At 35.7% G+C, this 24,117-nt stretch overlaps 1 protein-coding gene across 1 annotated transcript; it reads left to right on the top strand.

Moving 5' to 3' along the window:
• Positions 1-9,978: 9,978 nt before the first annotated feature.
• LOC130960937 (protein ENDOPLASMIC RETICULUM-ARRESTED PEN3-like) lies at positions 9,979-11,706 on the top strand. Its single transcript, XM_057886481.1, has one exon. The coding sequence runs from the start codon at positions 10,081-10,083 to the stop codon at positions 11,515-11,517; it is 1,437 nt and encodes a 478-aa protein (XP_057742464.1). The 5' UTR covers positions 9,979-10,080; the 3' UTR covers positions 11,518-11,706.
• The last annotated feature ends 12,411 nt before the right edge of the window (positions 11,707-24,117 follow it).

Raw genomic sequence — 24,117 nt, forward strand, 5'->3', positions numbered from 1 at the left:
AAGGTAAAGCTCTAGGAGGTGAGAACCTAACTACATGGTCTCACCATGGATTTCCAGAATTGTCATAAGAGGATACGTATAAAGAAAAGAATATAATTTAAAAACAGTGATTTTCATTCGTCTTATGAATCTTTTCAAATATCACAACATTTATTTATCCAAACTTAACATTTACACCATACTTATAAGAATTCCACATAAATTACTTTACCATATCATTTCAAAGCATATCCAAGGGTAACCTAATCAAACTTACCAAATCACGGCCTCCGGCCCAAATCAAATGAACTCGGCCTCCGGCCCAATTCAAATAAACTTGGTCTCCGGCCCAAATTAAATCAATCGTCATCAAACTCAAAACAGGAATCAATCACAAGTACAAACAAAATACAAGGCAAACACATTTAAAGAACGGCTACAGCAAGTAGCTCAGATAGCGGATAATAACAGTTAAGCAATTAGGCAAACCAAAACAAATTCAAACTCAAATGTATTATACAAATACATATGATGAATGCCTGTCCTATGGCTGATGAGCTCATCTGTCGGTTATACAGCCAACTTGACATATCCTGGTAGCTAACCATTGGACAATCCCTCTGTACACGTATCTCCAAGCTCAATAATATCCATGAAAAAAATTCCAAGCTCATCCATGGGGGAGACAAATTCCAAGCTCAAATATATATATATATATATGCATGCCCATGAGGGAACCGGGGAGTTAAAGTGTCCAGTCATATCTTACGTACAGAAGGTCAACAATTTGTCTCAATTTTGCAAGTCTCATACTAAATAGTTCACTTCAAACGAAGCCTCCAATTTTAATAAAAATTTTGACAGCATCCCTTCTAAATCTTGGACTCTGCCACCCTTCTCGCGTCCCATCAAAACATTCCTCAAACCCTTCTCAATCATTTTCAAATAGCAAATAATTTTCAATAATCAAATTCTTTCCAAACATCAAATCCTTTTCCAATTTCTTTTAAACCAATTTTTGATATCAAATCAGGTTCACTATCAAACCAAATTTCAATATTAAATCTCTTTCGAACCAAACTAATTCCAATATTAAATCTTTTCTAAAATCAACTCATTTTTTATAACAAAATATTTTCAAAACCTCAACAAAACCAATTTGGCAACCGCCAATTTAACAAAATTAATAACTCAAAATATACAACCTTTTCAAAAAGTCAATAATTTCACTAGACAAACAATTACAATCATCTAGAGCAACTCAATTCAGTCCATAAGACATACGAAATCATAAAAAATATACTTTTCATATAATTATCGACATGTAACAAATTTTGGAAGTAAAATAAGTTTAAGAAAAGCGCCCTACCTCGAATAATCGAAACCCATAAACCAAACGTGTCAAAGAAATATTTTTCTCTCAGCCCGCAATGGCGGCGGCTGCACCCACAGCTCCGCTTACTTTCGCAACAACAAAAACAACTTTTATTTCAATATACAACCTTGATAACTTAATCCTAAAACATCAATGTCACGAAATTCTTAATAATATATAATGAAATACTAACGGCGAGGGTTTTCAAGAAAGAAAACTTACTACAACAAAGGATCGAAGCAGCAGCAACCTCTGAACTGATCAAGTGGCAGCTCCGGCAGCTACCTCCAGTGACGGTGGCTAACAAAAGCTTCGGTGGTGGATTTCTGATGACCCGAGATGCAACGATGTGGCTGTAACGGAAATCAATGATAACAATATTCTCGATAATTGAAGGAAATGGAAATTAGAGGGAAGAACGCCTTTATCGGCAGTGAAACTCGACGAAGCAGCACGATTTTCTGACGACAGAGGCGCGGTGACACGGCTGGTTTATCTTCCGGCAGCAGCGGCTTCCCCTTGACTTCGCAGGTGGTGATGGCAATGAGCTTGGCTTCGACGACGGTAGAAGCATCAACGATGAGCTCCTCCTCCTCGCGCGTCAGCGATGGTAGATTTGAAGACGACGACAACGTGGTGGTTGCATCGGCATTTGAGCTTCAGCAGTGACAGTATCTTCTTTCTCTGGTCCATCGTGCGGCAGTTCGGTGGCTTGAATGGCGACGCTGGTGGTTAGGCGCGACGACGACTCCTCTGACAACGAGCTCATGGCAGGCGCGACGCTCTCTTTCTCCTTGGCTCTTGCTTGACGGCGCCCTCTCTCCTTTGGGTGTGACATGACAGTACGGCGACAGTGATGCCCGCCGGCGCCATCCTTCCCTCCTTCCCCCTTTCCTTCTCTTCTTCTCCTTCCTTTCTTTTGTTTTCCTCTCTTTTTCTTTTCTTTCCTTTTTTTGCTGAAGCTGCTGTGTTGTGTTTTCTTGGGAAGGGAGAGTGGCAGTTGGGAGGGTTTAAGGTAAGGGTGAGTGGCGATGAGTGAGTGTGGGTAGGGATTAGGGTAAAATTAGTGTTAGGATTTTTAATCTGGGAATTAGGATTTTTGATTTGGGAATTTAGGGTTAATAGATTAGGGTAATTTTAACAAAACTATGGTATTATGTATAAATTTAAAATATAATTAATCCCTTAAAATTACTTGAAAAATATTACTTAATTATCAATTTGTTAATTGGTTTTTAATTTAAGTATTTTAATTTAAAATTAGAGATAATATAATTTATTTTTTTTATAAAATTAAAGTATTAAATTCTAAGATCTCAATTATTAAACTAAATCATATAAAATTCTTATTCTTTACAACTGCGAAGCTTTACAATTTAAATATAGAGAATTATTCAATAATTATAATATTAGATAAAAATTCTAATTTAAATAGTCAAAACTTCATTATTTTTAAATTTCTAAACTTTGAATTGAAAATAGAAAAAATACTCAATAATTATAAAGTTATATAAAAACCTTAATTTATTTCAAATTCAATTTACCAAAAATTACTTTAATTATCTTTTAATAAAATAATTTCTGAAAATAAAATCTTTATTGAATAAATAAATTAAAATTAGCACATAATAAGATTTTTCAAAAATTCTGAATCTTACAAGTTCGATCCGATCATGTGCACCCGTATTGAGCATATATCTTTGGATACTAAAAGTACTTTTAAGGCATTTAGTGTTTACAACATACGCAATTTTGCAAAAAAATTTTATTCTTTAGATTTTTTAAGCAAGAAAAAATCCAATTGAGTTATGAGTTATAACGTTATAAATTTGATGTGGTTAAAAATCCAAAATTTTTAGAATTTGTGTACAATTGCTTAATTACGTAAAAAGTTGATAGTGATAGAAAAATTAAATATCTAGTCTTTAATTGTTAGATTAATTTATACTGTTTTGATTCTTCTTGTGATAATAGCTACAACTGAACAATTTTTTTAGTTATGAAAATTATTAAAACAAGGTTTTGAAACAAGATAGAAGATAGATTTTTAGCAAATTATATGTTTATATATATTGAAAAGGAGATTGTCTTAAAATTTATTTCAGAAATAATAACTGATGATTTTATTTCAATGAAACATTGTGGAACAAGTTTAAAAATATGAAAATTTTAAAATATATACTTGAATGGTAACTTTTATATAATATACTTATTAGTTTGAAATATATGATATAAATTACATTTTGTTAATTTTTTGTTATTTTATATTTTAATTTTGTGTGTGTTTAATTTGATCTTCCTTCTATAAAATTTTTTATTCCGCCATTGGTTAACAAGTTTTTTCACACCATAATTATTACGATTTAAATCAACTGCAAAAGACAATAATGTCATTAATACTGCATTTGGTGTAATTACAGGTCTTGAATTAGAAATTAGGCCAAAGCAACTAATTAGGAATTTATAGTTAATCTTTCAAAACTTTCAACCATATTTCCAAACTTGGGATACAACTAAGTCATTCTTATATTGGGAAAATTTTACAATAGTGAAACAACATTTGCAAATTTTCAGCATTTCCTATCATAAAGAAATCATACTTCACAAAACTCGAGCCGAGAACAATAACAATAAAAATCTTGTAAAAAAGTTTTTCTGCTCACTTGATTCCACAAATCCTGACTTTTATAGTATACTATTTTATAATTCTGCAAAATCAGTAGATGAACAAATGAAGGCATTAACTATATCTTTACTTTGAATTTGATTTTTTCTCTAGATTTTTTCCTAATTTTTTTCTTATTGTGAAAACTAGAATTAAAATTTTTTTCAGAATTTTGCAGTCCCATACATATGATATACAATGCACTCTTATTTATAAACAAGCCCATCATGATAAATCGTTCTTGTAAAAACGAATTAGCTAATCTTGTTCTTTCTAATAAATTGAGGCGACTTAAAAAGTAATTTATAGGCGTGTTCTTCCTATAAGAAATCGTTATAAGCGAGAACAATTTATAAAGAGCCTCACTCTTTTAAAAATTATTCTAATCAAGGACGATTTATATGTCTAACATACAAAGCTAAATCGGTTTGGTTACATCGATTTATTATGATATTGCACTAAATTGTTCTAATTCAGAACGATTTATGTAAGAGAAATTCGCAACCTCACTTCAAATAGAATAAACATGTAATATTGGAGTCAAATCATTTTAAATGTGCCATTTATTCTAAAAGAATACGTTGTCATGATAAATTTTAGAATGTTAAATTTAATAGTATTTTTAGAATGTTTAAAAATACTCTAGATGATTCTAGAATGTTTTAGAATGTCTTAAAAAAATTTTTAAATACCCTAAAAAATTCTAGAAGATTCTGAAAGATCATAGAGTATTCTAGAAGAGTGTGGATGTATATAAGAGTATAAAGAGTAGTATAAAATAATCTAAAAGTATTTAGAGAAATATAGTAGGATAGATATTTGTATTGAAAGTTTTGGATGATCAATCTAGACCATTCATTAAAAAGGTGAATGGTTATAAATAAAAAGTGAGAGTTAGAATTTAAATGTGTGAGTCATTTGTAATAAATACTTGAATAATAAAGTGTTCTTTTTACAAAAACTTTTTTTTCTTGTGTTCTTAACTTTTTTGCTAAATACTGAAGATTATGTTAACTTAGTCTTAGTTTAAGAGGTTAAATAAGTTTGAGTGCCGACACGATGGTGTTGGAGTGTATCTAAGACCGTGACGACGTAAAATACTAAAATGAAATAAAAAGAAAAAATTATATACAATTATCTAAATGTCATTTTTATTTTAAAAAATGCAATGACAGTTGGCACCATAGTGATATGGTAAAAGGAATGAGCAAAAATTAAAAGACTATTTGAAATTAGAATTAAATTTAAGAGGCACAATTGAATTAATTAAAAATTTTAAAAACTATTTGTTATTGTATCAAATAAAAGAAATCATTTGAATTTTTAATCCAAACAATCTTGTTTGGATATAATTATGGGAATTGAGTTTTTTCAAATTTTTTTAAGAGATAAAGTATAATTTTTTACCATAAATTTTATAAAAGAGAATAAAAAAATATAAAAAAATTAAAAATTACACTTTATTCTCTTAATTAAAAAATTAATAAAATTTATTTTTTCTTATACTTTCAAGTATTTTTAATGATAAAATTTAATTAAGTTGGTTTAAAATTATAAAAAATTATTTATATCATATATATTTTTTTATTTTTCTTTCTCCTTTTTCTTTTATTATTGTCGTTGTTTGTGAGTTTATTTTTTTTTTAAGTATTATTATAATATTTTTATTTTTTTATTTTTTAAAAAAAATAAAATAAAAAACAAAAAAATAAGAAAGAAAAGATAATAACAAAGGAGAAAAATGATATATGAGCTTAACTTTTTAAAAATAATTTAGAGTAAAGTAACAAATAAATTTCTAACGATCTACATTTTGAATAGATTAATTTCTAAAAAAATACCAAAAAATTTTTCAGAATAACATATGTGAATATACTATCTTTAAATTAATCACTATAATTAGGATAGAAAGTCTTAATCCAAACTAATTATCCAAATTTGATATCCTAAAAAAGAGTAAACACCTAACCCGATCCATATCCATAGAGAACAAGGCGATCCATATTCATATACACCCGACTTTGTCTTTGTTCCTAACTAAAGTGAGCCAATGTGGTATTACGTGGGAGTTAACATCGCTGATGTGGATGGTTAGTTAGAGTTAAGTTTCATGTTGACTTAGAAAGAATGGACAGAGGTCAATTTTTCCTCTTATATCCTCCAAAAACGACGCTATTTATCTTTATCAACTGAAACAAAACCTAATTTGGGTGGGTGATTTATTTCACCCTAAACAGTTTCCTACTCACTCGTCTCCGAAATCAAAGACAAATCCTAGGACAACATGATCGGAAGTGGAGAACGATGGTCATCATCGAACTTGCAAATTAGAGGCGATAACTCGAGTTGCAATATGAACTCTAGTGAGAGTTTTGGGATTCGGAAGAAGAAGAGATGGTTCTCCCCAAAGTGCTATTGCGAGTCTCATGCTATTCTATTCATGTCTAGGACTGAAAACAATTCAGATAGGTTATTCTTTCGTTGCCCCTTACTTTAAGGTATGTTAAGTTTAATAATGTGTTGACTAGTTTAATTCTGTACTCACTATTAGTCTTACAAACTTAATTCACATTGTAGATTGCAGAATTTCATTGCTCATTATTTACGTGGCTAGATGATTTTCTTCATTTAATGAGTATGATGGGAAGACAATTTCAAATGAGATATTGTTGCAAAAGCAGAATCAATTTGAAAGACAGAATGATGTAGTAGATGACAAAGTAAAAGAGTCAGAGAATAGGTTAATTAGATTAGAGAATGAATTGGAGAAATATAGATAAAAAAATAGGTGAAAGTAGATGCCTGAATTTTGAGTGTAATTTTTTTACACTTGTGAGTAGGGTTGCAGTTACCTGCTTGTTCAGGATAATTTTATAAGAAATTGATGCCCTAATTTTAGTTACTTGGGAGTTGTTTGCATCATGGAATGAAATTATATATTTAAACATTTTTGAAGATAAATGAAAATGAATTCTTGTGATCAATGTTAAAAGTTTTTTTTCATGAGTTAAAGAGAAAATTTGTATAGCAAATATTTGTGTACGCAGCATGGGTTCACCAATTTTAAATGGTATGAGAGCCACGATAACATATGGGGGAGAACCATTACTTCTTTTTTCAAATCTCAACGTTCTCACTAGAATTCATGTTATAGCTCGAATTGTCGCCTTCAATTCGCACGTTTGATAATGACCATTATTTTTCACTCCCAATCATGCTGCCATATGATTTGTCTTTGATTTTGCAGACGAGTGAGTAGAGAGATTGACGTTGGGATTTTTGCTAGTAAAGAATTTTATAAAATTGCGTTGTAAGTATAGATTCTAAACCAACAAGAATCCCTTCGTACAAACGTTTTGGTTGTCACAAGTAACAAACCCCTAAATAAATTGATAACCGAAGTATTCAAACCTCGAGTCGTCTTCTCAAGGAACTGCAGGGAAGTATGTTCTTATTATTGGTTATGGAGATTGTAAATTTGGGGTTTCAAGAATGAGGAACAAGTAATTTAATGACGAGTAAATTAAATGGCAATTAAAATAAATAGATAACTGTAAAATAGACTTTTGGCAAGGTATTAGAAATTGGAAGTCCAGTCTTAGTTATCCTTATCAATGATGATGAAAATTGAATCTTAATTCCACTTTGTTAACCCTTACTAAGGCAAAGGAAGGTCAAGGGATTAATTAGTCTGATCTTCGGATCCTATTTATTTCCGGAGAAAAGATTGGGATTATTGAAGAACAATTCAATTAGCAAAGATAACAATCATCAAGCATGTTGAGTTTGATAACTCCTGAGTTACTGATTTCTTAACCAAGACCAAAAAGGGGAAAAGTAAATCTACTGGAATAAAAATGCCTTCAGATGGAAGCAACAGTAACATAAATAAAAGCAACAATAAACTGAAATACCTCAATTAACATTAATTCGAAAGAGTAATCTGTAACATAGAAGAATTCATAAACTAAATTGAGAAAGCAAGTAATGAAAAACGAATATTGAACCTGATAAAAGATAATCCTTAAAGCAAATAAAATCCTAAATCTAAATCCTAATCCTAAAGAGAGAGGAGAGAACCTCTCTCCAACTAAACCTAAATCATGGAAAGTGACTAAAATTGGAGACTCCCCTTGAATGGATGCATTCCCTCACTTCATAACCTCTGGTCTATGCCTTCTGGACCTGGATTTGGGCCAAAAAGGGCTTCAGAATTCGCTATGAGCGTTTTCTGCAATTTCTGGTGCGTGGCCTCTGTCACGCGGTCGCGTCAATTGGAGTTTTCCTTGTCGCGCAGTCGCGTCAGTCATGCGGCTGCGTCATAGGTGTTCTTCTTTAGGCATGTGGTCGCGTCAGTCATGCAGCCGCGTCGCTGCTTCTTCGCGCTTGGCATGCGGCCGCGTCGTCCATGCGGTCACGTCGCTGCCAGTTTCTTCACAAACTCCGTTTTATGCTTTCCTTCCATTTTTGTATGTTTCCTTTCCATCCTTTAAGCCATTCCTGCCTTAGGAGATCTAGAACAACTCAACACACCAATCACGGCATCGAATGATAATAAAGGGTAATTAAAATAATTAATTTCAAAGTATAGGAAACATGTTTTTCACAAATATCACATAATAAGGAAGGGAAAGTAAAACCATGCAATTTACATGAATAAGTGGGTGAAGGATTGAATAAATCACTCAAATTAAATACAGAATATATCATAAAATATGGATTTATCAGAGATGCAGAGAGACAAGTCGATCTCAGTCCATTTTTTCTAAGCCAACACAACACTTAACTCTAATTAACTATCCACATCAGCGACGTTAACTGTCACATAAGACTTTTTCATTAACTTTGGTAAGATGAGATGATGAAGGAATTGCTTTAGCTCACTTCAATCAGGGACAAAAGTCGAATTAAATGTATTTTATTAACAGAAATCATCTTATCCTATTTTAAAATAGATAAAGACTTAAGTATTTATTCCTTAAAAAAAATTTATTGATATATTTTTTGAGTTCCGCTACACATCTAAACAATTTAACATTCAAGTTCATCCAAGTCATTTAGTTTATGCTGCGAAACTTCGTCGTCTTCTTCTTCTTTCTCCTCTTGCTGCTGCTTCTTCTTCTTCTCCTCCTTCTCTTTTTTCTTCATCTTTTTTTCGTTATCGTCATCATCATCACCACCATACCACCACATCCATCTCCTCCTCCTTCTGTTTCTTTTTTATTTGAATTTCTTTGATTTTCTCCTTCTTTTTCTTCTTTCTCCTCCATCATCATTATCGTCATCACCAACAACACCAACATTTGGCTAACATTTTTATTGATTCTGATTCTCTGTGGCGATCAAATGAACCGAAAATATTATCAAAACGAAATCATTGTATAATACCAAATGAAACGAAAATGGTCCATTATATAAATTCAAATTCAGAAACACTTGTGTCTCGAATGAATCGAAAATATTATCAAAATGAAACCATTGTATAATACAGAATGAACCGAAAATTGTCCATTATATAAATTCGAATTTAAAAATATTTGTGTCTCGAATGAACCGAAAATTAGTTCAAAACTAAACTATTGTATAATACCAAATAAACCGAAAATTGTCTATTATATAAATTCAAATTCGATGATAACGATAACGACGATACGTATTAAAAGAAAACAATGACGATAACGATGATAATTATGATAATGATGATGATAGAGGAAAAAGATGAAAATGAATGAGAAGACGAAATTTCAACAGGAGGAAAAGAAAGAAGAGAAAGAGGAAAAAAATATGTTGTTGGTATCAAAAAATAATAAAAAAAGAGAAAAAAAAGATGTAACATTAAAAAACACATAACTCAAATCATTTAGATAAATTTAAATATAAAATTATTTGAATAAAAAAAATTACTCATTTCTTTTAAAAGACTAATCTATCTAAATATAAATTTCGAGGTTCATTTTTTACGTTCCTTAATAGTTCAAAAAGAAAACCGAAAATGACCAAAAGTCCAAAACTAAGATAGGGAGAAGCATCAGCTGATAGACATAGTCATCACCAGTCAACAATGGAGGCAGAGGGCAGTTCCCAAGCCTCTGCGGCGGCATCAGAGTCCCAAGCCACCAGCGAACGCATCAAGCTCAACGTCGGCGGCAAGCTCTTCGAGACAACCCTCTCGACCATCCGGTCCGCCGGTCCAGACTCCCTCCTCTTCGTCCTCTCGAACCGCCCCGCCAATGACCCCAACCCGGTTTTCATAGACCGGGACCCCGAAATCTTCTCCGTCCTCCTCTCCCTCCTGCGCACCAATCAGATCCCCTCCGCCGCCCGCCGCTTCTCCACACAGGAGCTTGCTGACGAGGCCGCCTTTTACGGCATAGACTCCCACTTCCGCTCTGCTGCCGCTCCCCCGCCCTTCTCCGGCATCGATGCTTCCATCGTGAAGTCCATCAGTCCCGCCTCCGAGGGTCTCCCTTCCACCTTTGCCGTCGCCGACAACGGCGCGGTCTGGATCGCCCACGGCGGCCAGATCTCCAGCTATGACTGGAGCCTCGCCCACACCGGCACTCTCCGTACTCACCTCGACGAGATCGACTCCATCTGCCGCGTATGGACGGAGATCGCTGCCGTCGGATCGGAATCCGATGCCGGACTTCATTTCTACGACTTCTCAAGCAGCCGCCACGTTGGATCCGTACACTGGACCGATCCTTCAGATCCTCGCATATTCAAGGCTCGCGTTAACGCCATAACCGCCTCGGAAACCTCTGTGTTCGCCTCGTTCGATTGTCCTCACCGCGAGAACATTGTTCTCGAGATCGACAAAGAGAGGATCCAGATTGTATCGCAGTTAGGGCGCCAATCGGGGAACCAGGCAAAGCACATGGTTCCGTCGAAGCTGACGTTTGTTCCGGCAACCGGAGTTCTCGTCGGAACCGCCATCACGAGCGGCGCGTTCGGCTACTCCGGTTACATACGGATTTGGGACCCCAGGTCCGGAGACGTGGTTTGGGAGACAAACGAGCCTGGTGCGGGTCGGAGTAGCAGGTTCGGAGACTCATTTGCTGACGTGGATGTTGACGCGGAAGGGTTATCGATTTTCAAGCTGTGTTCTAAGTCTGGGGATTTGGGTATGGCTGACATGAGGCGTTTGGGGGATGATCCTTGGGTTTATTTGGAGGAGAAGAACCCTAGCATGGTAAATTATGGTGGTGAAGTGAATAATTTGTTGATGCATTGTTGTTGGGGGCAAGTGTTTGTTGGAAGAGGTGGAAGCTTGGAGGTTTGGTCAAGGGTTCAAGCCCATGGTGGCAGCATCGAAGGTGAGAGCGGGCGTGAAGGGTTGTTTCGGAGGAACTTCGTGGATAAGAGGGGTGATTCAGAGAGAGGGGATATAAAGAAGATTGAAGGTGGTGGGGATAGGTTGTTTGTTAGTAGGGAAGGTGTTGAAGGTATTGAAGTGTGGGAGAGTTCTCATACTTCTGGAGCTGTTCCTGTTTCATGACCCCTCCCCATGGATTAGGGGCCTTTCTTTCTCAACATTTTAGGTAGGGGTTTCTTGTTTTGTAAGATTCATATATTTTTTTCCTTCTGATGATTCAATGAGAAACTGTTTAGTTAGTTATAGCGCTGATATTTTCAGCTGTATACACTTGAATAATTTATAATAAGATGCAATTTCCCTTGCAGTGTATGTGTTGGTTGTGATTTTGTTATTACTCATTAGTCATCGTGTTTTGTCAGGTTCTTTGCTAGGGGTTTCCATTTTTTTATGCAAGGTTCTTCTTCTTTCATGAAAACTGTGTTATTAGCCATAGAAAGTAGTTCTTTACTCTAATAGCTTGAACATTTTCATATCAAGAAGTGTCTTGGACTTGGTTGTGAAACTATGATCTTGGTATAGTGCCGTTTGGATATCTTCAATCTGATTTACTAATAGTTGCTAATTATGTGAGTATATTTTAGTGAAAGCTTTGGGATCATTTCAATGTTCATGGTCAATTAAGTACTATACTTTTCTGTGATGGCCTTAGTGAACTTTATCTTTCACTATAGTCCTGTTATGTTTGACACAATGATAGAGAAGCATGATTTGTGTACAATGCACCATTCTTGTTAAGGGATATGTTTAGTACTTAGTAACTATTTTTGTTCTCTTTTTTAATGAATGTTATGATATAAAGCTTTGTTTTTTTCACTGCAACATTTTGCTAACAGCTTTTTTTTTCCGGATAAGTAACACAAGGTAACTAGAATAAGTAACACAAAGTAACTCAGCCTGTCCGAAAGAAGCAGGGGTCAATCCGTCGCAGTTTTTACAATATCAAAACACCAAACATATCAAGAAACCATACATATCAAGCTAAACAGCACATTTTTATAACAGCTTTTATGCATTTGCCAGTTATTATTGTCTTTGATCACACTATATTTATCTGCTTTGTTTGTCGTGTTTCCTGAATGAAAACCTTTGTCATGGAAGACTCAGATCATATAGTTTAGTTTTGTTGCAAATTCTCCTCTTCATTCATTGCTCTATTGGCGGATTACAGAACACACCAGTTACTTAATTCTAAGGATCTCAACTTCAGGTATGTTTACATTGCATGTATAATTATTAATAATCTATCTATATTCGATGACCACCATTTCTTAAACTGTTCAGGTATGGATTTTATTATTTAAAAACGTAGTTACTTGTATTTATGATGATGACTTTGTAAGTATTCGCATTTTATATAGTACTACATCAAATTTGATTATCTTGTTTTAGGATGGGATGGGCATTAGAAGTAGATTTCAGCACTACAATTTCCCTACTACTTACCCATGGTTGATATTTGGTCAATTTAATCTATTGCTTATTTATTTTTACTATCATGAGCCATTGTTTATTGATATTATGAACATTTGAGGACATCACCATCTTGTCGTACTATAATTTTCTATTATATTCATTTTCTGATGTCTGAACTCAAGCTATATGTATGATATAGCATGGGAAGGTTATCAGGTGTACTGGGAACACCGGTGTTCTAGTTGTTTTAACCGTTGATCTGAATTAAAAAAAATATATATAATATATATTAATTAAAATCAACGGTTAAAATAACTGGAACACCAATGTTCCCGGTACACCTGATAATTTTCCTATAGCATAATTAGGCATTTCAAAATGTAAACAGAAAGCGTCATAAATAATGAGGAATCTGAGGGTTAGAAACTTCACACATTATTAGAGGAAGAGTGGATTGGATGCTGTTAATCATAGGGGAGATGGTGCAATTCAGCCTATTAGGGATACAGAAGGCTTGGTTGAGGAAGATCAAAAAACCAAACTCTTTTAATCATGCTTACAAATTCAGGTACGCTTCTGCATTCAAATATTTCTTTCTTAATGATTTAACATGGATGATCTTGGGGTGAGGAAATTCTGAAAATTTTTAACAAGTGGTATTAGAACCATCTATGATTAAATTATTGAGAAATAATAAAAGATTTATTTTTCTTATTCAGTATTCTTTTTAAAGAGTTTGGCATTCAAAGATTTAATCCTAATCTTATGTATTATTGCTTTCTTATATATATTGGTTATGTTCGCATTTTTATATATAGGGTAAAAAGTTTGGTAAAAGTTTCAAAATTATCTACAAGTTTTATTTTGTTTCAATTTTGTTCCAAAAGTTTTCAATTTGCATCAAATATATATTCGACGGCTAAATTTTCAAAAAATTTAAGACCAATCTAACAATAATATATGAAAATTATGCTTAATTTGCTTATGTTGAGGGTTATTCTTATAAAATTATTATTGAATTGGGCTTAAATTTTTTGAAAAATTAGCCGTTAAGGATATTTGATGCAAATCGAAAACTTCTAGGATAAAATTGAAACAAAATAAAACTTAGGGATATTTTTAAAATTTTTGTCAAACTTCAAAGATAAAAAGTATACTTTACCGGTTTACCCTTATATATATACGGATTGGATTGTGTAGCAATAATTTCAAGCAAATAAGAACAACAATTTTGTATTCGAAAATATTTGTGATTTTTTTTTTTGCAAATAAAGACATGCTTTTTTGTATAGTAACGAATTTATATGAAGCATTGTATATAATGCTGCGTTTGTTTTTAAGAATAGAACAAGACAAGATACTAAGAACAAGACATAAAGGAAAGAGACGTAAAATTTAGTGTTCTTGTATTCTGTTTGGTGATAAAATAGAACAAATTATAGAAATCTAATTTATTGTCATTTTTTTTCATTCAAAAAATTTGAGAAGAAAAATATAATAATAAAAAATATAATTATGAAAAATTAATAAAAATAATAAAAGATTTAGAATACTTATTTTGGTGAATTAATCGGTTTTTTAGACGTCATTTTTTTTAATTATAAGCTGTTTGATGAAAGTTCTCAAACACGGACTTTATGGGGATGTGGTGTTTGATGCTGAGTTTGAATTTGTTGAACCTGTTTAAGTAGCTAGGGATTCGTGTTTTGATTTTACAATTTAGCCGCTATAGCTGATTGTAAGCATTTGGTGTAGTCTCCTCCATAAGACACTGATTGATGCTTACAAATGGGTTCCTTTTCACAATAGGTTGCAGTTTCAACCTCCAAGACCGGTAAGCACGGTCACGCTAAGTGCCACTTTGTTGGAATTGATATTTTCACTGCCAAGAAGCGCGAAGATATCATGCCCTCTTCCCACAACTGTGATGTATGAATCTAGTACTTATGTTTCATGTGCATTCGATTCTTGCATTTCACTGGTAGCTAAAACTTGGAAGAACTCATGGGGGAATGAAATCTATGCTATCTACGTTACTCCATACTGTTGATAGCTAAGGCCTAGATAGTCTCTACATGTGTTGGGTAACTCTATTTGTGAGCTATTTTTTGAGGTTCAGTTAGGCATATTGGATTCTAAGAATTAGTGATCCTTGCCATTATACTATGAGATTAGGCCTTCTTTTGTAGAATATTGTTCACGATAATCTGTGTTGGAAACAGAAATAATGATTGGCATTGCGGCATAAGTAGTTTCAAATTGTATTTATCTTAGTTGGTGGAGACTACGGGGGTGGCGATGGGTAAGGTAGGATTTGGATCCAATCTAACCCTACTCGTGGATTGAGAATATTCCAATCTTAATTCTACCCGTTCTTATTTTCCCGGGTACTCGACTCTATATACCGGTTACAAAAAAGATGCAATATTATTATATAATTTAATAATAATTTAAAATGGAACTAATTTTTATGTAATAAAAAAGTATTAAATTATCAATTAATGATCTTCTCTTAATGGCAAAGGATCTTTTGTATAGAGTGAGAAGTCCTTGATTCAACATCCACTTGAAACATATTTTTATGTAAGTATATAACATATACATATATAAAGTGTGGGTTGGTCGGATAGGGTTTTTAGTTCAACCCGCACCCTATCTGACCTGCACGAAAACCCTATCCGCTGCCGATCGGGTCGAGTTGGATACCTGTGGATAGGATGTATGTTGCCATTCCTAAGTGGAGTATCTTGAAACAATAATATCTAAAGTTCTTAAATTGGTAGAGTATTTAATCTAAGTCTTATGTATAAAGATCGGTAAAAGACTGATTTAGATAATTGGCCATACATAATAAATTTAGAAAGTAATACCAATGTTTTGAAAATCGGACCGGACTGATCAGTTCAATTGGGTTAATCGAAAATTAGTCACCTAGTCGGTCCGGTTCACCTGTAAAATCGTTTTGCAAAAAACAGCAAAAAAATCGGTCGAACCAGTAGTTAACTAGCAAACCAAACAAACCGGCCGTGTTTCAGCAGGCACCGGTTCTCCCCCAAGTAACAAAATGGCGTTGTTTGCTTTTTAAAAAAAAGAAAAAAGTAAAGAAGGCTGAAAAATGCATTGCAATCACTTTCCAACCCTAAATTTATAATCTCTTCGAAAGACTTTTGGACCTGGTCACCTCCCACACCCAACCCTAATCTCTTCAAGCTTCTGCCTACGAAGGATAACCGTCACCATCAAACGAAACAGACGCCGGAGCCAAGTGCCACTGTCGCGGGTCGTCGTCTTGCCGTTGCGGGTCGTCGCCTTGCCGTCGCGGGTCGTCGGCTTGTTGTCGTCACCATCACCGAAGAGAGGTCGTCTGGCTCTGGCCTGCTATTCTCTTGCAGTTAATTCTGGGCTTCTGGCTCTTCTTTTGTTCGTCTGTTTTTCATTTTTTCAATCTTTTTTAGTTTTTGTTTTGAGTACTGTGGTTTTTTGACTTTTTTTAATTAAATATTTATTTGGTGAAGAATTTAGGACAGATGTAAAGTAGGTTTATGTTCTTCAGATGCAGAGTTCTTCTGCTCTCTTGTTCTGTTGGTTAATTTTTTTATTTTGTTTATTATATGATTAATCATTCTGTAATGTTGAATAAATTCTCTTTTGTTCGGTTGTTAACTTTTTCAATCCTTTTGAGTTTTTTGGTTTTTGACTTTTTTTCAATTAAATTTTTGTTTAGTGATGAATTTAGGGCAGATTTGAAGTAGGTTGATGTTCTTCAGATGTAGAGTTTTTCTGGATTCTTGTTATGTTTTTTAAATTTTTTTACTTTGTTAATTATACGATTAATCATTCTGTAATATTGAATAAATTCGATGTAGGTTCAATTTTAGAATTTTGCTCAATGCCAAGCTCACGAAGGTTTTGCTTCTTTCGTATTCTACTTTTTTTACGCAAATTCAATTCTATCTAGCTTAGGGTTTTTGCATAATTATAGTGAATTGTTAGTAGTTGCTGCTAAAGATGTGAGCTTGGTTAGTTCTGTTGCTCTAGAATTTAACTTCAGTTTTTTCTCTTAGAATTGGTTAATTGAAAATTCAGATTCAAATAGAATTCCGTTCATTTCATGAGGTCCCATTAGATGATGAAATTATTGTTAGACTAAAGGATTCAATTCATGATGAAGTTACATTGAGCTTGGTTTAACGGATTGTATAAGGAAGATGAATGTGAAAGGAAACTGAATAGAGAGATTGTATTGCATTATAATATTCACTGTGCACAATTGATTATATATGAGAAAAGGAAAAAATCGTCCTAATTACTCAGAGATTCTTAGACCAGAATTAACAATAACAATTCTTTAGTTATAAACTTTGATATTTGAAGTTGTTTATGACCTTTTAATGATAAATTATGTATTGTTCATTTTGTGAAATTGTTAAATTTTGAATCTTATTAGTTTAAAAATTATTGAATTTAACTTTTTAAAATTATGTATTGAATTTTTTATAATTTCACTCTATATTTAATTAAATCGATTTAACTATGGTTCAATTCCGGTTGAACCGTTGAACCATTGAACCAGTCACTTGACCGATTCGATGACCGGTCCGGTTTTCGCAACCTTGAGTAATACAATGATACCCATATAATATTCATGTAATAGAATTAATATACAATTAATAAATAACAACCATTGGATAAACAATATATATGATAAAGTATATATTATCTTTGATGTTTTTTAAAAATTTTAAAAATATTTTTAATGTTAAATTTGGGCTAAAGAATTTAAATACGAAAAAAAGATGTGCGTTTTTTTTCTGAAAATGGACGTTTTTGGTGTATATACAAGTATGTGGATGTTGCAAAGGTGTAGGCCCAACACGCAAGTAACGTGCTAACTCAATACGCAGTCCACGTGTCCAAAATCTGAAACAACATGCAAGCTGCGTGTTGACACGTGTCCAAATCTGAAGCAACATGCAAGCTGCATGTTGACATGTGGCAACCATCCATCAACACACATGATGCGTGATTCCTACGTGGTAGGTAACTTGCAGGTTGCGTGTTGCACATGTGGCGGACGTTGGTTGGATTATTTAGCAACACGTAGCCTGCGAGGTGAGTCTTCTGCCTATAAAAAGCAAAGTTCATAACCATTTTGCTTCATTCTGAGAGAAGTATTTTCCTCCAGGGCCGGTACAATGGAGGGCACAGCAAATATAGTGGTTTACCACAACGGTGAGGTCGTACGAAATACGTATGAGAGTGTGAACTTTGCGTGTGAGAATATGTTTTCATTTGTCGTTCCATGCACTATAACATTCGCGGAACTACAGTATGGGCTTTGTCAAAGCATAGAGGCTGATATTGTAAAGAGGGTGACCAACATTCTCTACAGGAGTCCGGTTGTCATTTTTGACAGCCTGATACAATTTGAGGTTATGCTAATAAATGACGAAACAAGTATTCAGCGGATGTTTCGTATTCACCAGCAAACTCATGTGCAACACCCGAGGATTGAATTGTACGTTGAGTTTGAGCATATTGTTGCAGATGAGGTTCAACATGACCCAGATGTGCAAGATGACAGAGTTGAGGCGTACTTGGGAATGAACGATGATAGCGATGAGGAGTTCGAAGCTACGTACGAAGCCGGTGATGAGGATGAGGACAACGATGGGGGAGGTGAGGCTGTGGTGGAAACTTTAGTGGTTCCATCCGTAGTTAGTCAACCGATGGACATTCCACCCTTTATGCGTAGCTTGGATCTTGACGCCATGCATGCACCTGAGTTTTCCGAATATGCAAACAGGTATGAGCAGTGGGTAGTATGTTTACTTGATTTTGTTTTAGCGGATCAATGAACGACAAATTTTTTTTTAGAGGATGGGGAGTTTAAGATTAGAATGGAATACAGTTCAAGAAAATTAGTCATTTCTGCAATTCGTAGTTACACTATCTCCAGAGGAGTCAATTACGTTGTTTATGAATCTGAACCACAGACGTTCTATGCAAAGTGCAAGACTTACGGTTGTGGGTGCGACTGGCTTATCCGAGCCAGTTTGATACAGAAGAAAGCCTGTTGGGAGATTTGGAGATACAATGGGAGGCACACGTGTTCTATGGGAACGATCTCACAGGATCTCACAGGATCACTCCAAGTTAGACTCGGTGTAAACCTAGTTGGTGGATGAACATCTGTCCGTAAGTTGTACTGATGGCCCCGAACAACTCCTTGCCCCTCTGTCGGACTGGACCGACCTCCGTCTGCCTGTCCCTTTACTGGATCTGATCCACCTGTCGGGGCGAAAGGACCGGGATATACTCGCTAATATGCTCCTGTGACGGCTCACTCAAGTCCAGACCGATCGGACCCTGCTGTGATGCATTCATACGACCCCGATCGATTCGAATATGCGACTCGATGCATACACTAGCTCGACTATTAGGTGTGGTCGGTGGATGATGTCGATGAGACGAACCATCGACCGATGCCTGGTGGGGTTGCGCGGACTGCTATGATGGGATGGTTGGGATGTAGGCATCATCAAGACGAAGACCACCGCTATCAATGAATTGATGGATGATATCGTAGTCCCCATGAGATGACTGTGCTGGTGAGAATGGGGGAATGTCTACGAGCTCGAATACAACACTGCTGTGCTAGTTGTGATGTGATCTGTGATAATTCGATTGCCCATGAGATGGCTGTGAGCGATGATATAGAAATGACTGAAACACTGCATAAGGCTGAGGCGATGGCTGCTGAGGTGGTGGCTGCTGAGGTGGTTGCTGGAGTGGATACTGTGGTGGGTGCTGATGAATGAATGCCGGCAGCCTCAGGTACATCCCGTATGATCCACAATACCAACTCCAGTAATCGGGCAGACGGGGTGAAGTCGACAATTGGTTGCAGGCCTCGATCTCGCATATGACTGTTGCGATGGTTACCCCATTGTTGTATCCATTCGTCATGAATCCCGCGCCAGTCATGGTGCTGTACTCCCCGAAGAGTAATGCAATGCGTGTCAACCAGTATAGCTTGTATTGCCAGAGGGGGGACTGTTGTATTGGCGAACCACTCGGTCTGCAGGAAGCCATTCGACATACTCGAACGACACCAATGGCCCTACCGTGTCATAGACATCAAGGTGTGCGTACAGGCCCGCAAGAATGATGATGCCGACATACGGCCTCCAGACAAATTGCAAAATGATTCGAGGAGCATTAGATTATTAATAATACTGTAAATCATAACAGCAAATCTCTAAACCCATACTCACCTCCTCCATAAAGTCGATTGCGTGCCTAATAGACGCCCGAGTCATATCTTGCCAATTTTTTGACATGTGGATGATGACTCTGGTGTGGTGTTTTTACAACCACAGACTAACCGGCAAGTGCACTGGATCGTACCAAGTAATACCTCAGGTGAGTGAGGGTCGATCCCATGAGGATTGATGGATCAAGCAACAATGGTTCAATGATTGGCTTAGTTAGGCAAGTAGAAAAGGGTTTTGAGATATTCAAAATGTTTAAATTCAAAAATATCAGAAGGCAGGCACGCAAGTAATAAGTTGAAAATAAAATATTGAAAAACAGTTAAGGCTTCAGAGTTATCTATTTTCTGGATTGATTTTTCTTACTAACTATTTTAATTATGCAAGATTTAATTCATGAAAAACTATATGTGACTAGACCCTAATTCCTTAGACCTTCCTAGTCTCCTCTAAAATTCATCAACTGTCAATTCCTTGGTCAATTAATTCCAATTAGAGAGTGATGATCAAATTTCAGTTTATATGCCACAAGAATCCTAATTATCCAAAAATAAGGGGATTATATGTCACGTATCCCGTTAAATACAAACAATTAGAAATTCAGGATAATATGTTTTCAAGCTGTTGTTTAAGTAAAGAGTTTTTCCAACTTATACAAGAACTCAAATAGAAAGAGGGTCATACTCCATTCCACCCAAATTCATAAAATAAAGAACGAAAACAATTATTGAAATATAAATCAAAATATGAATTAAAATAGAAAAATAATAGTATCAATTCATACAATAGACAGAGCTCCTAACCTTAACAGTCGAGGTTTAGTTGCTCATGGAGTGCGGAATGTAAATTTGTATAGAATTCCCTAATGGAATCCCCCCTTATGGAAACTCTCAATAGAAGAGAAATCTCTCCTTTTTATAACTAATCCTAATTAATTTAAAATCTAATTTCTAAAATTAAAATAATATATTTTCGAATTTTAAAATCAAATTTGAATTTAAATCAGAATTAACAAACTACTCCGCGTCTTGTAACGTGGAGACCACTTGGCTTCACTGGATCCGCGCCTAACTTGGGTGCTAAAATAGGGCCCAGAAATCACCCCAGCGTTTTCTGCATTTTTTGCACGTGGCGCATGTCACGCGTACGCGTCGATGGTCTTTTTCGCAAGTCACGCGGACGCGTCGGTCACGCGCACGCGTCGCTGTGCAAATCCTCAAATCACGCGTACGCGTCAGTCACACGCACGCGTCGCCATGGAAAGCTCCAAATCACGTGCACGCGTCAGTCACGCATACGCGTCGCTCCTCGCTGCCATCTTCTTTGATTTTTGTGCTGCATAAACTCCATCAAATCCAGGCGAATGCTACCTAAAATAAAAAAATTACACAAGACTCAAAGTAGCATCCATATTGGCTAAAAGATAATTAATTCTTTATTAAACTCAACAATTTAGATGCAAATTCACTAGGAAAAGATAGGAAAGATGCTCACGCATCAGACTCCATCTGCAACATAGAAAATTATATTATCCACATAGTTTGAATTAAATCTTGCCAGTAATCCATAAATAACATACACGTTAAATTTTAATGAAACAATAACGGTTACCTGCGTGCCACCAGTATCTCAACCGGCGCAAGCCGGTGTCAGAGAATCAGCGCCAGCCACGGCATACGCTCCCACACCCAAGCAAACAACAAATTAAGTGGGCTATTCATTTCCTTACAATCGTACTGTGATGCATGACAGTGACCTATGAAGGTGCGCTAGACAAGCTAACCCCCAACTGTAACTGCCAATCTGATCAAAGTTCTGGAGCAGTGGTAGATACTTTGCGTGGGCATATGCCGTCGACTTATCCATGAAGAGTGTGGTACCTAACAGACAGAAGATGTGACACCTAACATAGTGCATAACAGACTCTCATGTGTCCAAAGGCTGTGTGTCTCTAATATGGCGAACCCATGAAAGATTTATATAATTCTTCGAGGAACTGCTCTTCGCTGCCGAATATCGCAAGGCTCTGCGTGACCAACAAGTCGTGACTGCTATTGGTCCAACCAGTCACAACCTCTCCATCGATCGGTAGGTCGAATATGTATAACACGTCCTTCAGTGTCACTGTAACCTCACCCACGGTATTACAAACGTATGTGTCTTCGGCCGCCACCTTTCCACAAGAGCAGTAGCATCGCGGAATGTCCTCTGATCACTCTGATTCTCGAGAGCTGGTAAAATCCAGTGGTCCGTAAGGCTTGCTTTACATCCGGATGCCACGTGTAACACCCCAATTACTCTAAGCTTTACCTCTAACCATAAAGCTAAAGTTAATCAGAGGTTACGACACTTCTACGGCTTACACACACACACACACACACACACACACACACACACACACACATATTATATATATATATATATATATATATGTAGAAGTGTATAGAAGAAAATAATAGATTCTAGAAGTCCGATGAAGGATTAAAACTCAAAGTCACATAATGCGGGATTACATACGTGAAGCGTTCACACACGGTAACTAAACGCATAAGATACAAGGTATAGGTACAAGAGAATAAAATATATATAAATATAAGAATATAATAATCATAGAGAACTAGTCGCAACTCGCGGAGTTTAAGCCGACTAGTTACAAATAGAAAGATACAGAGTTTTAAAATTTAAAATAACTTATACAACCTATCTCTCAAATAAGCCTCTAAGGCTATAAAGGTAAATATACAAAAGGTGGGGGAGAATGTTATGACAAAAGTAGAACAGAAATAAATAAAGAACAAACCATACTCCACTTTGTCACCATATCAGCAATCTCACCAAAGTAGATTACGACCTGCATCTGAAAAACAACAATAAGGTATGGAATGAGAACCGGAGGTTCTCAGTATGGTAACAGTGCCCAATGATGTAAGATGTAAGGCCCCGGAACGCCGAAGGCAATCCTAGAACTTTACATCACATACAAATATTCAAGCTTAACGATATAAATAAATAAAGAACTTAAACCATAAACCAGGTTATCTAACTTAGGAAAATTCTAACTAATACTAATAACACCGCTGTATCCCACAGCCGTCGCCAACCTAACCTCCGTGCGATCCCATCGCCACCGCCTACCTAACCTCCTAAGCACCCGTCAATCACAATTAATGCAAACAAGTAAAACACAGATACTATTCATATACAACAAGTAGTTCAAGAAGCAAGTAAGCATGTTATACAATTAGGAAAACTCAAGTAAACAGAGCAAGCAAGCAAATAGAAGATGCACATGATGAATGTCTGCCCTATTGGCTGTGATATCACATGTCGGTTATTGTGCCAAACCCGACAGCAAATCCGGTCGACAACTCCCTGATTAGTCTCTCTATTGCGCATAAGGAGGAAAATTCCGAGGGAGAGTGCCCTACCACCTTCTCCTTTCAGAGGAAAATATTCTGAGGGAACGTGCCCTACCACCTTCCTCTGGTTGCGAAAAGTATAAGTGAGAAGCCCAGCTTCAACTCTCACATCCAAACGTAGGCGAGATTCTGCCACAGCCCCTATGACGGAGAACAATGTATAGTATAATTACATATTCAATCTCAAAGGCCACTCATACTCATTCCATCACCCTTAGCCATTCACCATTTCCATTCCAAACTCATTAGTTCCTTAGTTTCTCAATTCATTGTCAACCATCACCATATGCACCACTCTTCCTTCTCTCTCAACTAACTCATCCACAATACACCAGAAACCTAAACCTCCGTTTGCTAACTTTTCAAAGGAAAGCCCAACTTAAACCCCTAGGACATTTCCCATATTTCAATGCTCTAAAATAAGCCCAAGAATCCTAAAATGGTGTTATAGAAGCTTACAAGCTTGTCGGGAAGGTGAAATAGTTGAAAACAAAGTTAAATTTGTGAAACAGGGCGTGTGCGTCCGCACAGGGGTGTGCGTGCGCACGCCCAGTAAGATTTTCAAAGTGTGCATACGCATAGGGGTGTGCGTACGCACAGGTGCTAAAAATTTA

The sequence above is a fragment of the Arachis stenosperma genome, chromosome 2 (genome assembly GCF_014773155.1).
Source record: "Arachis stenosperma cultivar V10309 chromosome 2, arast.V10309.gnm1.PFL2, whole genome shotgun sequence".
In the NCBI taxonomy this organism is placed as follows: Eukaryota; Viridiplantae; Streptophyta; class Magnoliopsida; order Fabales; family Fabaceae; genus Arachis; species Arachis stenosperma.

What these genes read in the sequence shown, in the direction of transcription:
- LOC130960937 (XM_057886481.1), top strand. Translation starts at nt 10,081, where the DNA reads ATGGAGGCAGAGGGCAGTTCCCAAGCCTCTGCGGCGGCATCAGAGTCC.